The sequence below is a fragment of the Chiloscyllium plagiosum genome, unplaced genomic scaffold (genome assembly GCF_037043375.1).
Source record: "Chiloscyllium plagiosum isolate Xiang-an unplaced genomic scaffold, Cpla_swu_hap1 HiC_scaffold_23, whole genome shotgun sequence".
Taxonomy (NCBI): Eukaryota; Metazoa; Chordata; class Chondrichthyes; order Orectolobiformes; family Hemiscylliidae; genus Chiloscyllium; species Chiloscyllium plagiosum.
In genome coordinates, this window is record NW_028270161.1 from 65,470,243 (window position 1) to 65,487,660 (window position 17,418).

At 47.4% G+C, this 17,418-nt stretch overlaps 1 protein-coding gene across 1 annotated transcript in view; it reads left to right on the top strand.

Moving 5' to 3' along the window:
- The window catches only part of LOC148145920 (microtubule-actin cross-linking factor 1, isoforms 6/7-like), a 165,616-nt gene that overhangs the window by 128,272 nt on the left and 19,926 nt on the right, over positions 1-17,418 (top strand). Inside the window, exons 15-16 of the mRNA XM_087999756.1 lie at positions 14,010-14,127; positions 15,393-15,574. Coding sequence (XP_087855882.1) covers positions 14,010-14,127; positions 15,393-15,574 — 300 coding nt within the window. The remainder of the gene's footprint in view (positions 1-14,009; positions 14,128-15,392; positions 15,575-17,418) is intronic.

Below are 17,418 nucleotides of genomic sequence, written 5' to 3' on the forward strand. Positions count from 1 at the left end.
ATTCCATTGAGGTAGTAGTCTGCCTTCCTGTTCTTGCCACCAAATTGGATAACCATACATTTATCCACATTAAACTGCATCTGCCATGCATCTGCCCACTCACCTAACTTGTCCAGGTCACCCTGTAATCTCCTAACATCCTCATCACATTTCACCCTGCCACCCAGCTTAGTATCATCAGCAAATTTGCTAATGTTATTGCTGATACCATCTTCTATATCATTAACATATATTGTAAAAAGCTGTGGTCCCAGCACGGATCCCTGCAGTACCCCACTGGTCACTGCCTGCCATTCCGAAATGGAGCCGTTTATCACTACCCTTTATTTCCTATCAGCCAACCAATTTTCAATCCAATCTAGTACTTTGCCCCCCAAAAAATGCGCCGTAATTTTACTCACTAACCTCCTATGTGGGACTTTATCAAAAGCTTTCTGAAAGTCCAGGTACACTACATCCACTGGATCTCCCTCGTCCATCTTCAGAGTTACATCCTCAAAAAATTCCAGAAGATTAGTCAAGCATGATTTCCCCTTCATAAATCCATGCTGACTCTGTCCTATCCTGTTACTACTATCCAGATGTGTCGTAATTTCATCCTTTATAATAGACTCCAGCATCTTTCCCACCACTGAGGTCAGACTAACTGGTCTATAATTTCCTGCTTTCTCTCTCCCACCTTTCTTAAAAAGTGGTATAATATTAGCCACCCTCCAATCCTCAGGAACCGACCCCGAATCTATCAAACTCTGGAAAATAATCACCAACGCATCCACGATTTCCCGAGCCACCTCCTTCAGTACCCTGGGATGCAGACCATCAGGCCCCGGAGACTTATCAACCTTCAGACCTAACAGTCTCTCCAACACCAAATCCTGGCAAATATAAATTCCCTTCAGTTCAGGTCCTTCAGCCACTGTTACCTCAGGGAGATTGCTTGTGTCTTCCCCAGTGAACACAGATCTGAAGTACCCATTTAATTCCTCTGCCATTTCTTTGTTCCCCGTAATATATTCCCCTGTTTCTGTCTTCAAGGGCCCAATTTTAGTCCTAACCATTTTTTTGCCTTTCACATACCTAAAAAAACTTTTACTATCCTCCTTTATATTTTTGGCCAGTTTACCTTCGTACCTCATTTTTCCTCTGCGTATTTCCTTCTTAGTAATCCTTTGTTGCTCTTTAAAAGCTTCCCAGTCCTCCGTTTTCCCACTTATCTTAACTATGTTATACTTTTTCTCTTTTAACTTTATATGTTTCTTAACTTCCCTCATCAGCCACGGCCGCCCATGCCTCCTCCTGGGATCTTTCTTCCTTTTTGGAATGAACTGATCCTGCAACTTCTGTATTATACACAGAAATATCCGCCATTGTTCCTCCACGGTCCTCCCTGCTAAGGTATTGCACCATTGAACTTTGGCCAGCTCCTCCCTCATAGCTCCATAGTTCCCTTTATTCAACAGAAATACTGTCACTTCCGACTGTACCCTCTCCCTCTCAAATTGCAGATTGAAGCTTATTGTATTATGGTCACTACTTCCCAATGACTCCTTCACTTCGAGGTCCCTGATCAAATCCGGTTCGTTACACAATATCAGATCCAGAATTGCCTTCTCCCTGGTCGGCTCCAGCACCAGCTGCTCTAAGAATCCATCTCTGAGGCACTCCACAAAGTCTCTTTCTTGTGGCCCCATACCATCCTGATTCTCCCAGTCTACCTGCATGTTAAAATCCCCCATAACAACTGTAGTGACATCTTTGCGACAGGCCAATTTCAGCTCCTGATTCAACTTGCATCCGACATCCAGACTACTGTTTGGAGACCTGTAGATAACTCCCAAGAGGGTCTTTTTACCCTTAGTATTTCGCAGCTCTATCCACACTGACTCTACATCTCCTGACTCTAGGTCCCCCCGCGCAAGGGACTGAATATCCTCCCTTACCAACAAGGCCACCCCACCCCCTCTGCCCGTCAGTCTGTCCTTACGATAGCACGTGTCGCCTTGAATATTCATTTCCCAGGCCCTGTCCACTTGAAGCCACATCTCAGTTATCTCCACAGTATCGTATCTGCCAATTTCCAAAAGAGCCTCAAGCTCATCCATCTTATTTCTAATGCTTGGTGCATTCATGTATAGTATTTTTAATTTGTTACTGTCCTCACCCTTCCCATCAACTCCTATTTCACTCAACTTTACAGCATGATCCCTTTCCGAGTTTTCTGCCTCGTTGATACAGTTGTCTTTCTTGACTTCTCTTGTTCTAACTTTCCCTTCAATTTCCTTTTTAAACATCCAGTTTGTCCCCTCCTCCCCGCTACTTAGTTTAAATGTAGCGGTGCTGCAGTAGAAAACCTGCCTGCCAGAATGCTGGTCCCTGTACACAGGACTGAGAACTGAATATTTAAGAGGGTCTGACATTTAGAATGGACAGACAAGGAGGAAAAGGAGGTGGATTTGCACTTATGGTTAGGGATGGGGATCAGTTCATTAATGATGAGGGTTTCAGATCAGAAGAACAATGTGTGGAATCTGTTTGGGTGAACTCAGCAGCAGCAAGGGGCATTGGACATTGATTGGAGTTATTTTTAGGCCACTAAACAGTGGTGGAAGTGTGGGGCCTGGTATTAACCTAGAGACAGGAGAAGCATGTAGCATAGTCCACACAGTTATCCTGGGTAACTTCAATCTGCAAATAGATCGAGTAAATTGACTGAGCACTAACGCAGTAAAGCACACGTTTCTGCAATGGTTTATACACAGTTTGAGAGAAGTGTGTTGAGAAGCCAACTGAAGGTCATGCTTATTTAAACAGCTCATTAACAAACTTGTAAAAAAACTTTTAGGGATGAGTGATCACAGTATGATCGAGAGTAGCTCGTGATAGAGATTCGAGGAATAGGGAGAGAGAACAATTAAATGCGTGGCTTCAGGGATGGTGCAGGAGGGAGGGGTTCCAGTTTTTGGATAACTGGGGTTCTTTCTGGGGACGGTGGGACCTCTATAAACAGGATGGTCTACACCTGAACCTGAGGGGAACCAGTATCCTTGGGGGGAGGTTTGCTAGTGCTCTTGGGGAGGGTTTAAACTAACTCGGCAGGGGCATGGGAACCCAGATTGTAGCTTCAGGGTGCAGGGCCTGGAGTGTAGGGAGGTGAGGAACATGGCATCAATTTCCAAGGAGGGTGCCTGTAAACAGGGAAGTGGCTTGAAGTGTGTATACTTCAATGCAAGAAGTATACGTAATAAGGTAGGTGAACTTGCAGCGTTGGTTGGTACCTGGGACTTCGATGTTGTGGCTATTACGGAGACATGGCTAGAACAGGGACAGGATTGGCTGTTGCAGGTTCCGGGATTTAAATGTTTTAGTAGGGTCAGAGGTGGGGGTAAAAGAGGGGGAGGTGTGGCATTGCTTGTCAAAGATAGTATTACAGCGGTGGAAAGGACGATGGATGAGGACTTGCCATCTGAGGTAGTTTGGGCTGAGGTTAGGAATAGGAAAGGTGAGGTCACCCTGTTAGGAGTCTTTTACAGGCCTCCTAATAGTCCTAGAATCATTGAAGAAAGGATTGGGAAGGTGATTCAGGAGATGAGTGACAGTAATAGGGTGGTTGTTATGGGGGACTTTAACTTTCCTGATATTGATTGGGAAAGCTATAGCTCAAGTTCGTTAGATGGGTCAGTGTTTGTTCAATGTGTGCAGGAGAGTTTCCTGACACAATATGTAGACAGGCCAACAAGAGGTGAGGCCATACTGGATTTGGTTCTGGGTAACGAACCAGGCCAGGTGTTAGAATTAGAGGTAGGTGAGCACTTTGGGGATAGTGACCATAATTCGGTGATTTTTACACTCGTGATGGAGAGGGATAAGAGTGTACTACAGGGCAAGAATTATAGCTGGGGTAAGGGAAATTATGATGCGGTGAGGCATGACTTAGGATGTGTGGCTTGGAAAAGTAGACTCCAAGGCAAGAGTGTAAATGATATGTGGAACTTGTTCAAGGGGCAACTATTGAGTGTCCTTGATAATTATGTACCTGTCAGGCAGGAAGGAAAGGGTCGTGCGAGGGAGCCGTGGTTTAATAAGGAATTGGAATCCCTTGTTAAATGGAAGAGGGCGGCCTATCTCAAGATGAGACGTGAAGGTTCAATTGGGGCGATTGAGAGTTATAGGGTAGCCAGGAAGGACCTGAAGAGAGAGCTAAAAGCAGCAAGGAGGGGACATGAAAGGTCCTTAGTCGATAGGATTAGGGAAAACCCTAAGGCTTTCTATAGGTATGTTAGGAATAAAAGAATGACTAGGGTAGGAATAGGTCCAGTCAAGGATAGTAGGGGGAAGTTGCGTGTGGAGGCGGAAGAGATTGGGGAGACACTGAATGAATATTTTTCTTCAGTATTTACTCAGGAACAGGGCATTGTTGTCGATGAGAATACTGAGTCACAAATAAGTAGAATGGATGGCTTTGAGGTATGTAGAGAAGAGGTGTTGGAAATCCTGGAAAAGGTGAAAATAGATAAGTCCCCTGGGCCTGATGGCATTTATCCTAGGATTCTCTGGGAAGCAAGGGAGGAGATTGCAGAGCCATTGGCCTTGATTTTTATGTCCTCTCTGTCTACAGGAGTAGTCCCAGAAGACTGGAGGATAGCAAATGTGGTTCCCTTGTTCAAAAAGGGGAGTAGGGATAGCCCTAGTAACTATAGGCCGGTGAGTCTCACTTCTGTTGTGGGCAAAGTCTTCGAGAGAATTGTAAGGGATAGGATTTATGCACATCTGGATAGGAATAATGTGATCAAGGATAGTCAGCATGGTTTTGTGAAGGGCAAGTCGTGCCTCACAAACCTTATTGAATTCTTTGAAAAGGTGACGAAGGAGGTTGATGAGGGGAAAGCGGTAGATGTGGTATATATGGATTTTAGTAAGGCGTTTGATAAGGTTCCCCATGGTAGGCTACTGCAGAAAATACGGAGATATGGCATTGAGGGTGAGTTGGAGGTTTGGATTAGGAATTGGCTGGATGGAAGAAGACAGAGGGTAGTAGTTGATGGCAAAGTTTCTTCATGGAGTGCCGTCACTAGCGGTGTTCCGCAAGGATCTGTTTTGGGACCATTGCTGTTTGTCATTTTTATAAATGACCTGGAAGAGGGGTTAGAAGGTTGGGTGAGCAAGTTTGCGGATGATACGAAAGTCGGAGGAGTTGTTGACAGTGAGGAAGCATGTGGCAGGTTACAGCAGGATATAGAGAAGCTGCAGAGCTGGGCAGAAAGGTGGCAGATGGAATTCAATGTAGCTAAGTGCGAGGTGATTCACTTTGGGAAGAATAACAAAAAGATGGGGTACTGGGCTAATGGTCGGATACTTGGTAGTGTGGATGAGCAGAGGGATCTTGGTGTCCATGTACACAGATCTCTGAAAGTTGCCGCCCAGGTAAATAGTGCGGTGAGGAAGGCATATGGCGTACTGGCTTTTATTGGTAGAGGAATTGAGTTCCGGAGTCCTGAGGTCATGATGCAGTTGTATAAGACTCTGGTACGGCCGCATCTGGAATATTGTGTGCAGTTTTGGTCGCCATACTATAGGAAGGATGTGGAGGCATTGGAACGGGTGCAGAGGAGGTTTACCAGGATGTTGCCTGGTATGGAAGGAAAATCGTATGAGGAAAGACTGAGGCACTTGGGGCTGTTTTCACTAGAGAAAAGAAGGTTTAGGGGTGACTTGATTGAGGTGTACAAGATGATTAGGGGGTTAGATAGGGTCGACAGTATGAACCTTTTCCCGCGTATTGAGTCGGGTATTACAAGGGGGCATAGCTTTAAATTAAGGGGGGGTAGATATAGGACTGATGTTAGGGGTAGGTTCTTCACTCAGCGAGTCGTTAGTTCATGGAATGCCCTGCCAGTAACAGTGGTGGACTCTCCCTCTTTATGGGCATTTAAGAGGGCATTGGATAGGTATATGGAGGATAGTGGGTTAGTGTAGTTTAGGTGGGCTTGGATCGGCGCAACATCGAGGGCCCAAGGGCCTGTACTGCGCTGTATTCTTCTATGTTCTATGTTCTATGTTCTAAATCAACCACATTACTGTGGTCTGGAGTCACATATTGGCCAGACTGGGTAAGGACATCAGATTTCCTTTCCTAAGGAAACTAGTGAACCAGATGGAGCTTTTGTAACAATTGGCAATGTTTTCATGGTCATCATTTAGATTCTTAATTCCATATTTTCTTTATTAAATGCAAATTCTATCATCTTTAATAGCAGGATTCAAAATCCAACATTATCTGGGTCTCTGGACTATTGGTCTAGTGAAAAAGGCAAAAGTGAGGACTGCAGATGCTGGAAACCAGAGTCTAGATTAGAGTGGTGCTGGCAAAGCACAGCAGGTCAGGCTGCATCCAAGGAGCAGGAAAATCAACGTTTCGGGCAAAAGTCCTTCATCAGGACTGAAGACAGGGAGCCTCCAGGGTGGAGAGATAAATGGGAGGGGGGTGGGGGTGGGGAGAAGGTAGCAAAGAGTATAATAGATGAATGGGGTTGGGGATGGGGGTGATAGGTCGAAGATGAGGATGGAGCGGATGGGTGGGAAGGGAGATTGGCAGGTAGGACAGGTGATGGGGATGGTGCTGAGCTGGAAGGTTGGAACTGAGGTGAGGTGGGGGGAATGGAAATGAGGAAACTGGTGAAGTCCACATTGATGCCCTGGGGTTGAAGTGTTCCGAGGCAGAAGATGAGGCGTTCTTCCTCCAGGCGTCGGGTGGTGAGGGAGCGGCAGTGGAGGAGGCTCCACTGGTTGGAGTCTACCTGACACATAGGAAGATGGTCGTGGTTGTTGGAGGTCAGTCATCTCAGCTCCAGGACACCTCTACAGGAGTTCCTCAGGGTAGTGTCTGAGGCCCAATCATCTTCAGCTGCTTTATCAAGATCATAGGACACAGGCATTGCTGACTGGCCATCCCTAGTTGACCTTGAGAAGGTGGGGGTGAGTGCCTTTTTGAGCCACTGCAGTCCACGTGCTGTGGATTGACCCACAATGCCCTGAGAGCAGGAATTCCAAGATTTTGACTCAGCGACAGTGAAGGAATGGCAATATATTTCCAAATCAGGAAGGTGGGTGGCTTGGAGGGGCACTTGCAGGGGGTGGTGTTCCCATGTACCTGCTGCCCTAGTCCTTCCAGTTGGAAGTGGTCGTGGGGTTGGAAGGTGCTGTCTGAGGATCTTTGGTGAATTTCTTCAGTGCATCTTGTAGATAGTACACACTGCTACAACTGAGGGAGTTAGAGGGAATGGATTCTTGTGGATGTGGTTCCAAGTAAGTGGATTCTTTGTTCTGGATGGTGTCAAGCTTCTTGAGTGTTGTTGGAGCAGCCCCCATCCAGGCAAGTGGGGAATATTCCATCACACTCCTGACACATGCCTTGTAAATGGTGGACAGGCTCTGGGGAGTCAGGTGGTGAGTTACTCGCTGCAGTATTCCCAGCCTCTGACCTGCTGTTGTAGCCACTGTGTTTATGAGGTGAGTCCAGTTGAGTTTCTAGTCAATGGTAACACCCAGGATGTTGATAGTAGGGGATTCGGTGATGGTAATACCGTTGAATGTCAAGTGGTGGTGGTTAGATTGTCTCTCATTCATGGTGGTCATTGCCTGGCAGTTATGTGGTGCAAATTCTACTTGTCACTTATCAACCCAAGACTGGATATTGTCCAAATTTTGTTGCATTTTAAAGGCAACAAAGAATAGGCAATAAATGCTGCTCTCGGCAGTGATGCCCAGACGCTATGAATGAATGAAAATTTGAACATGGACTGTTTCAGTATCTGAGGAGTTGCGAATGATGCTGAACATTGTGCAATCATCAGCGAGCATCCCCACTTCTGACCTTATGATGAAGGGAAGGTCATTGATGAAGCAGCTGAAGATGGTTGGACCTAGGACACCATGCTGAGGGACTTCTGCAGAGGTGTCCTGGAGCTGAGATGACTGACCTCCCAGAACCACAACCATCTTCCTATGTGTCAGGTAGACTCCAACCCGTGGAGAGTTTGTCCCCTGATACCCACTGAGTCCAGTTTTGCCAGGGCTCCTTGATACCACACACAGACAAATTCAGCCTTGATGTTAAGGGCTGTCCCTCTCCCCGCCCCTATGGAATCCAGCTCTTCTGTCCATGTTTGACCCAAGGCTGTAATGAGGTCAGGAGGTGAGTGGCCCTGGGGTTACCCAAACTGGGCAGGTCACTGAGCAGGTTATTGCTGAGCAGGTGCTGCTTGATTGCTCTGTTACTGACACCGTCCATCACGTTACTGATTGTGCACTTTATAAACGTCCCCTTGGTTGTTCAAAAGAGATGAAAAATGTGTTGCTGGAAAAGCGCAGCAGGTCAGACAGCATCCAAGGAGCAGGAGAATCAACGTTTCGGGCATAAGCCCTTCTTCAGGAATGAGGAAAGTGTGTCCAGCAGGCTAAGATAAAAGGTAGGGAGGAGGGACTTGGGGGAGGGGCGTTGGAAATGCGATAGGTGGAGGGAGGTCAAGGTGAGGGTGATAGGCCAGAGAGGGGATGGGGGCGGAGAGGTCGGGAAGAAGATCGCAGGTCAAGAAGGCGGTGCTGAGTCCGAGGGTTGGGACTGAGAAAAGGTGGGGGGAGGGGAAATGAGGAAGGTGGAGAAATCTGAGTTCATCCCTTGTAGTTGGAGGGTTCCTAGGCGGAAGATGAGGCGCTCTTCCTCCAGCCGTCGTGTTGCCATGGTCTGGCGATGGAGGAGGCCAAGGACCTGCATGTCCTTGGCGGAGTGGAAGGGGGAGTTTAAGTGTTCAGCCACAGGGCGGTTGGGTTGGTTGGTCCGGGTGTCCCAGAGGTGTTCTCTGAAACGTTCTGCAAGTAGGCGGCCTGTCTCCCCAATATAGAGGAGGCCACATCGGGTGCAGCGGATGCAGTAAATGATGTGTGTGGAGGTGCAGGTGAATTTGTGACGGATATGGAAGGATCCCTTGGGGCCTTGGAGGGATGTAAGGGGGGAGGTATGGGCGCAAAGTTTGCATTTCTTGCAGTTGCAGGGGAAGGTGCCGGGAATGGAGGTTGGGTTGGTGTGGGGTGTGGACCTGACGAGAGAGTCACGGAGGGAGTGGTCTTTCCGGAACGCTGATAGGGGAGGGGAGGGAAATATATCCCTGGTGATGAGGTCTGCAAGAAATGCAAAACATGCGCCCATACCTCTCCCCTCACTTCCCTCCAAGGCCCCAAGGGATCCTTCCATATCCGTCACAAATTCACCTGCACCTCCACACACATCATTTACTGCATCCGCTGCACCCGATGTGGTCTCCTCTACATTGGGGAGACAGACCGCCTACTTGCAGAACGTTTCAGAGAACACCTCTGGGACACCCGCACCAACCAACCCAACCGTCCCGTGGCTGAATACTTTAATTTCTCCTCCCACTCCGCCAAGGACATGCAGGTCCTTGGCCTCCTCCATCGCCATCCTAACCTCCCCACCTTATTAAACGCTTTAATCATCTCAAACACCTTGACGAGATCACCGTTACCTTTTTAAACTTGAGGGAGTTCATTCCGATTGCATAAGCACTGCCTTGGAAGTTCACTTTGTTCAGTCCCGAGATGATGCTGTGGAGTTGGTGGGGTATTTGCTTGCAGGCAATGTGTTGGGTGCACAGTGCAGGTCCAAACATTGTTACACAAGATAGCAGCGACTAAAGCTTGGTACAACTAGCAGGTAACACCCACCCAGTTTTGTCTGTGATCTTATTCAGGTTAGTCTGTCAGTTTGCATTAATTGGTGGAATTGAGCTGATCCTTCCAGCAGTCCCAGGATTGAAGACTCACTCCAGGGTCTGAATGGACAAAGAGAAATGTACCCCACCAAAAGTAACAGAACACGAGTGTTTTGTGAGGCCATTGTGTGTGAATCGCACCAGAGACAGTTCATGTCGATGGAGTTGTGAACCTTGCCTTGTGAGAGGTGGTTCAACTTTGGCTAATGTTGTTGATCTATAAGGTAAAAGAGGTGGAGGAGTTGCATTACTAATCAGGGAGAATGTTATATCTGCACTCAGAGAGGACATACGGCAGGGCTCATCCACTGAGGCAGTATGCATACAGCTCAAAATAAGATGGTTGTAATCACTCTGATAGCATTACACTACAGACCCCCCCCCCCCCCCCCAACAGCCACGAAGACATTGAGGAACAAATATATCAGCAGATTATGGAAAGATGCAATAACAATAGGGTTGTCATAGTGAGTGACTTTAACTTCTGTAATATTGACTGGGACCCCCCCCTCTTAGAGCAAGAGGCTTAGTCGGGGAAAAAGTTGTTAAATGTATCCAAGAGGGTTTCTTGAAACAGTATGTGGACAGTCCCTCGGCACCTTGTATTGGTTAATGAGCCTGGCCAGGTGACTGACCTCTCAATGGGACGGCATTTTGGAAACAGTGATCACACCTTCTTAAGGTTGAAGACAGCTACAAATAAGGATAAGTCAGGACCTTATGGGAAGGCACAAAACTAGGGGAGGGCAAATTACGTCAGTATGCCTTCTTAACAACCCTGTCAATCTGGGTGGCAACTTTCAGTGATCTGTGTACCTGGACACCGAGATCTCTCTGCTCATCTACACGACCAAGACTCTTACCATTAGCCCAGTACTTTGCATTCCGGTTACTCCGACCAAAGTGAATCACCTCACACTTGTCCGCATTAAACTCCATTTGCCACCTCTCAGCCCAGCTCTGCAGCTTACCTATGTCTCTCTGTAACCTACAACATCCTTCGTCACTATCCACAACTCCACCGACCTTAGTGTCGTCTGCAAATTTACTCACCCACCCTTCTACGCCCTCATCCAGGTCATTTATAAAAATGACGAACCGCAGTGGACCCAACACCGACCCTTGCGGTACACCACTTGTAATGGACTCCAGGATGAACATTTCCCATCAACCATCACCCTCTGCCTTCTTTCAGCAAGCCAATTACTCATCCAAACTGCTATATCTCCCACAATCCCATTCCTCCGCATTTTATACAATAGCCGACTGTGGGGAATCTTATCGAACGCCTTGCTGAAATCCATATACACCACATCAACCGGTTTACTCTCATCTACCTGTTTGGTCACCTTCTCAAAGAACTCAATAAGGTTTGTTAGGCATGACCTACCCTTCACAAAACCGTGCTGACTATCCCGAATCAAATTATTCTTTTCTAGATGATTATAAATCCTATCTCTTATAAACTTTTCCAACACTTTACCAATAACTGAAGTAAGGCTCACTGGTCTATAATTACCAGGGTTGTCTCTACTCTCCTTTTTAAACAGGGGAATCACATTTGCTATCCTCCAATCTTCTGGCACTATTCCTGTTGACAGTGATGATCTAAAGATCAAAGCCAAAGGCTCAGCAATCTCTTATCTGGCTTCCCAGAGGATTCAAAGTTTGTGAGAAGATTTGTAGCTCGGGTGCTCGTTGTTGTGGTTCTGTTCGCCAAGCTGGGAATTTGTGTGGCAGATGTTTCGTCCCCTGTCTCAGTGACATCCTCAGTGTTTGGGAGCCTCCTGTGAAGCGCTTTTGTGATCTTTCCTCCGGCATTTGTAGTGGTTTGAATCTGCCGCTTCCGGTTGTCAGTTCCAGCTGTCCGTTGCAGTGGTCGGTATATTGGGTCCAGGTCGATGTGCTTATTGATTGAATCTGTGGATGAGTGCCATGCCTCATGGTTCCCAGAGGATCCTAGGATAAATCCCATCGGGCCCAGAGGACGTATCTATTTTCACACTCTGCAGGATTCTCCCTAATCCTTCCTGCCAAGCCTTTTTCGTGCCCCCTCCTGGCTCTCCTCAGTCCATTTCTGAGCTCCTTCCTAGCAAGCCTGTAAACCTTTAAAGCTGTGCTCGATCCTTGCTTCCTCCACCTTACATAAACTGCCTTTTTCTTTTTGACGAGAAGCTCCTCTGTTCTCGACATCCAAAGTTCCTTAATCTTACCCCTTCTTACCTGTCACAGAGGAACAAATTCTTGCATCACTCGCAACAACTGCTCCTTAAATAGTCTCCACATGTCTAGTGTGCCCTATCTGTGGAACAATTGCTCCCAGTCTGTACTTCCCAACTCCTGTCTGATAGCGTCATAATTTCCTTTCCCCAATTAAACATCTTCCCTCGGTAACTGCTTTCACTCTCCAAGGCTTTGGTAAATGTGAGGCAGTTGTGGTCTCTGTCCCCAAAGTGTTCTCCCACCACGAGATAATGAGGGAGAAGGTAGGATCACTCAAGGATAAAGGAGGGAAATTGTGCTTGGCAGCAGAGGATGTGAGTGAGACCCTAAATGAGTATTTCGTGTTGGTATTCACCCAGCAGGAGGATATGGAGGAGAGTGAGATTAGTGTGGGGCATGCTAATATGCTGGAGTATTTTGAGATGAGGAAAGAAATAGCACTTAAAGAGCATTAAGGTGGATAAGTCCCCAGGGCCCGATGGTATCTACCCCAGGTTATTGAGAGGCAAGAGAAGAGATTGCTGGGACCTTGACCAAGATCTTTGTATCCTCACTAGCCAATGGAGAGGTCCCGGAGGACTGGGGATTAGCTAATGTTGTTCTTCTGTTCGAGAAGGGAAATCAGGATACTCCAGGAAACTATAGACTGGCGAGTCTCACATCGGTGGTTGGGAAGCTATTGGAGAGACTTCTTAGGGATAGGATTTACACACATTTGAAAAAGCATGACCTAATTAGGGACAGTCAGCATGGCTTTGTGGAAGGCAGGTCCTGTCTTACTAACTTGATTGAATTTTTCATGGAGGTGACAAAGGTGATTAATGAGTATAGAGCGGTGGATGTTATCCACGTGGAATTCCAACAATGTCCCAGATTAAGATGCAAGGGATCCACTGTGACTTGGCAGTGTATATTTAGAATTGGCTTGTCCATAGAAGGCAGGGGATAGCGGTGGAAGGGTGTTTATCAGGCTGAGAGTCTGTGAGTAATGGCGTTCCAAAGGGATCTGTACTGGGACCTCTGCTGTTCATGATCTAGATGTAAATGACTTGGATGAAAGTGTAGATGGGTGGGTTAGTAAGTTTGCAGACGATACAAAGATCAGTGGAGTTGTGGGCAGTGCACAGGGCTGTCAAAGGATACAGTGGGATAGAGATCAGTTACAGATGTGGGCGGAGAAATGGCAGATGGAGTTTAATCTGGGTAAGTATGAGATGCTGCATTTTGGGAGATCAAATGTTAAGGAAAAGTAAACAGTTAATAGCAGGACCCTGTACAGCATTAATGTACAGAGGGATTCTGGGGTTCAAGTCCACAGCTCCCTGAGATTGGCCACACAATTAGATAGGGTGGTGAAGAAGGTGTATGGCATGCTTGTCTTTATTGGTCGGGGCACTGAGTACAAGAGTCAGGATGTCATGTTACAGCTTTCTAAGATTTTGATTAGGCCGTGCTTAGAGTATTGTGTTCAGTTCTGGTCACCTCATTACAGGAAGGATGTGGAGGCTTTGGAGAGGGTACAGAAGAGGTTTACCAGGGTGCTGCCTGGATTAGAGGGTGTGAGCAAATGAGAGGCTGGAAAAACTGGGCTGTTTTCTCTGGAGCAGCAGAGGCTGAGGGGAGACTTGATAGAAGTCGATAAAATAATGAGATGCAGAGACAGGGTTGACTATCAGAATCTTTTTCCCAGAGTTAAAATGTCAAAAACTAGAGAGGCATGCATTTAAGGTGAGAGGGGAAAGTTCAAAGGAGATGTGTGGGACAAGAGCTTTTACACAGACAGTGGTAGGAGTCTGGAACACACCACCATGGGGTGGTGGAGGCAGATACGATAGGGGCGTTTAAGGGGCTTTTAGATAAACACATGAATATGCAAGGAATGGAGAGATATGGACCGAGGGCAGGCAGAAGGGATTAGCTTAATTTAGTGTCATGTTCAGTACAACATGGCCAAACAGCCTATTCCTTAGCTGTATTGTTCTATGTTCTATCTTTTTGCAGTTTGGTGACTCTCAGCAACTGAGGATGGTGCGGATTCTCCGCAGTACGGTGATGGTGCGAGTGGGAGGGGGATGGAGTCCCCTCGATGAGTTTCTTGTGAAGAATGATCCTTGCAGAGGTTGGTGAAGGTCATAGATGTGGCCATTCTTACTAAAGATTCAAAACCATCGGTCTTTATGGAATCCTTGAATGGAAAAAAAACAAAATTGATCATGCCTGAGTTGTGAAGTCACATTAATCCAGGAGGCTCTGAGGAATATTCACTTATTTCTTATGAGCTGAGATTCTTTCCTCAAAAAACTCTGGTTTTATATTTAGTTAAAGAATGATTGAGAAAGTAAAAATCCAAACACAGCTTTCCAGAGTCCCTTGACTCTAAAGTCCTACAGCACAGAGACAGGCCCTTCACCCCAAACTGGTCAATGCCAAAAAGTCCAGCAACTTCCAAGCATGCAGGCTGCTGTCCAACAAAGCCCATTCACGTCAGTCATCACCAGTTCAATCTATGGCTTCTCATTCTCTACATTCTCTGTGGTTGACTGGCCAGCAACTGACCTCCCCTTGACTGACCAATCACATCCTGTTGCTGAAACATCTGCACTGTTCAATAATGAATCTGCAATCACCTTTCTCGACCAATTCCCGTGTGCAATTACCAAATTCTTTATTCTTTTATTTTAAAACAAGCTGCTGTTCAAAGCTCCATTCTCAACTTCAGCTCACATTCTAAATCAAAAATTCAAAAAAATTAAAGAGAAGTGATGACGGCCTGAACAAGGAGCGGTGGCATTAACCTCTCCTTGTTCAGGCTCTGGGCCAACTGCCACAAAGTGCACCTAATCAATTGTAAACTGTGCTCAATCCTCAAGCTTGCTGCTTTGATATGCAATTTTGTCTGTTGCCTCTTTGCACCTAATACTATCCCTAATTTCATTGGGAAGCCATGGTTGAACCACCTCTCTCCTGTGACGTTTGTGTCAGATAGAGTGTAATTCCTGCACATGATCTTTCCCTATCCATTACCAGTGCCTTTTAGTCAGTTTCCCCAATGCATCATTGCCAACTTCTTTTATTTAAATCCAGAAATGCTCCTCTATACTTCCAAATGTCCTACCACTCAATTCATCACCTTTCATTTTCAAGATTAAATTCCATTTGCCTCTGTTCAGCCGTCTACATTGTTTTATTTGTCGAAAGCATTTCTCTCACTATTTGCAACACCATCAATTTTCACTAACCTGCAAATTTACTGCTTTAGTCTGCTATCCATACCTAGATCATTAAAATACACAACAACCAGCAGTGAGAATCTCTCTCAGGCCTCTTGTTTCATCAGTAAGAATGGGGGATTCTTTTGTTAACAGCACACCTTAATTTGAACAGTGAAAGGTCGGACCAACCTTAAAATTAAGGAGAAGTACCTGGCTCCTGACAGCTACCGAATTGGCACGGTGAAACCAGCTGGGAACCAGACACAGCCCCACTCCCAAAAAGGCTCTCCCAGCTGGAAGAACGCAAGTGTGGCCTCCATCAACTCAGCACCTAACAGCCCACTCCCACAAAAGGTACATTTCTTTATCCCAATGGCTAAACAGAGAGGGTTGGTGTTAAACCCCATGATAATGTATAAATCCATCTGCAGTAAATACATGAGAGCTTCCTGCTTGTTTGCGTAACTATAATGTTGGAGTGAAGAGGCTAACAACTGGACACTGGCGACACTCCCAATTTTAAAGCATTCTTACCAACAACCTGCATTTCTTCGGTACTTCAAGCAAAGCAATGCCGAAAATAATTGAGCAATTAAACATCAGACAATGGGGCACCAGGAGATACCCGGGCTGATGGAATGATAGCATTGCTACACAGAAACAAAAAAACTGCAGATGCTGGAAGAGAAAATACACAGGCAGGAGACTGCCTGCCTTGCTGTGTCCCTCTCCCTCCTGTTACTGCCTGCCTTGCTGTGTTCCTCTCCCTCCTGATACTGCCTGCCTTGCTGTGTCCCTCTCCCTCCAGATACTGCCTGTCTTGCTGTGTCCCTCTCCCTCCTGATACTGCCTGCCTTGCTGTGTCCCTCTCCCTCCTGATACTGCCTGCCTTGCTGTGTTCCTCTCCCTCCTGATGCTGCCTGCCTTGCTGTGTTCCTCTCCCTCCTGATGCTGCCTGCCTTGCTGTCGTCCTCTCCCTCCAGATGCTTCCTGCCTTGCTGTGTTCCTCTCCCTCCTGATACTGCCAGCCTTGCTGTCTTCCTCTCCCTCCTGATGCTGCCTGCCTTGCTGTGTTTATCTCCTTCCTAATGCTGCCTGCCTTGCTGTGTTCCTCTCCCGCCTGATACTGCCTGCCTTGCTGTCTTCCTCTCCCTCCTGATGCTGCCTGCCTTGCTGTGTTCACCCAGCCTCTTGATGCTGCCTGCCTTGCTGTCTTCCTCTCCCTCCTAATGCTGCCTGCCTTGCTGTGTCCCTCTCCCTCCTGCTGCTGCCTGCCTTGCTGTGTTTATGTCCCTCCTAATGCTGCCTGCCTTGCTGTGTCACTCTCCCTCCTGATACTGCCTGCCTTGCTGTGTTCCTCCAGCCTACTGATGCTCCCTGCCTTGCTGTGTTCCTCTCCCTCCTGATGCTGCCTGCCTTGCTGTGTTCCCTCTCCCACCTGATGCTGCCTGCCTTGCTGTGTTTATCTCCCTCCTAATACCGCCTGCCTTGCTGTCTTCCTCTCCCTCCTGATGCTGCCTGTCTTGCTGTGTTGATCTCCCTCCTAATGCTGCCTGCCTTGCTGTGTCCCTCTCCCTCCTGATACTGCCTGCCTTGCTGTGTCCCTCTCCCTCCTGATACTGCCTGTCTTGCTGTGTTCCTCTCCCTCCTGATGCTGCCTGCCTTGCTGTGTTCCTCTCCCTCCTGATGCTGCCTGCCTTGCTGTGTCCCTCTCCCTCCTGGTACTGCCTGCCTTGCTGTGTTCCTCTCCATCCTGATGCTGCCTGCATTGCTGTCTTCCTCTCCCTCCTGATGGTGCCTGCCTTGCTCTATCCCTCTCCCTCCTGATGCTGCCTGCCTTGCTCTGTCCCTCTCCCTCCTGATGCTGCCTGTCTTGCTGTGTTCCTCTCCTTCCCAATGCTGCCTGCCTTGTTGTGTCCCTCTCCCTCCTAATGCTGACTGCCTTGCTGTGTCCCTCTCCCTCCTGATACTGCCTACCTTGCTGTCTTCCTCTCCCTCCAGATGCTGCCTGCCTTGCCGTGTTCTCCCAGCCTCCTGATACTGCCTGCCTTGCTGTCTTCCTCTCCCTCCTGATGCTGCCTGCCTTGCTGTCTTCCTCTCCCTCCTGATGCTGCCTGCCTTGCTGTGTTCACCCAGCCTCCTGATGCTGCCTGCCTTGCTGTGTTCCTCTCCTTCCTGATGCTGCCTGCCTTGCTGTG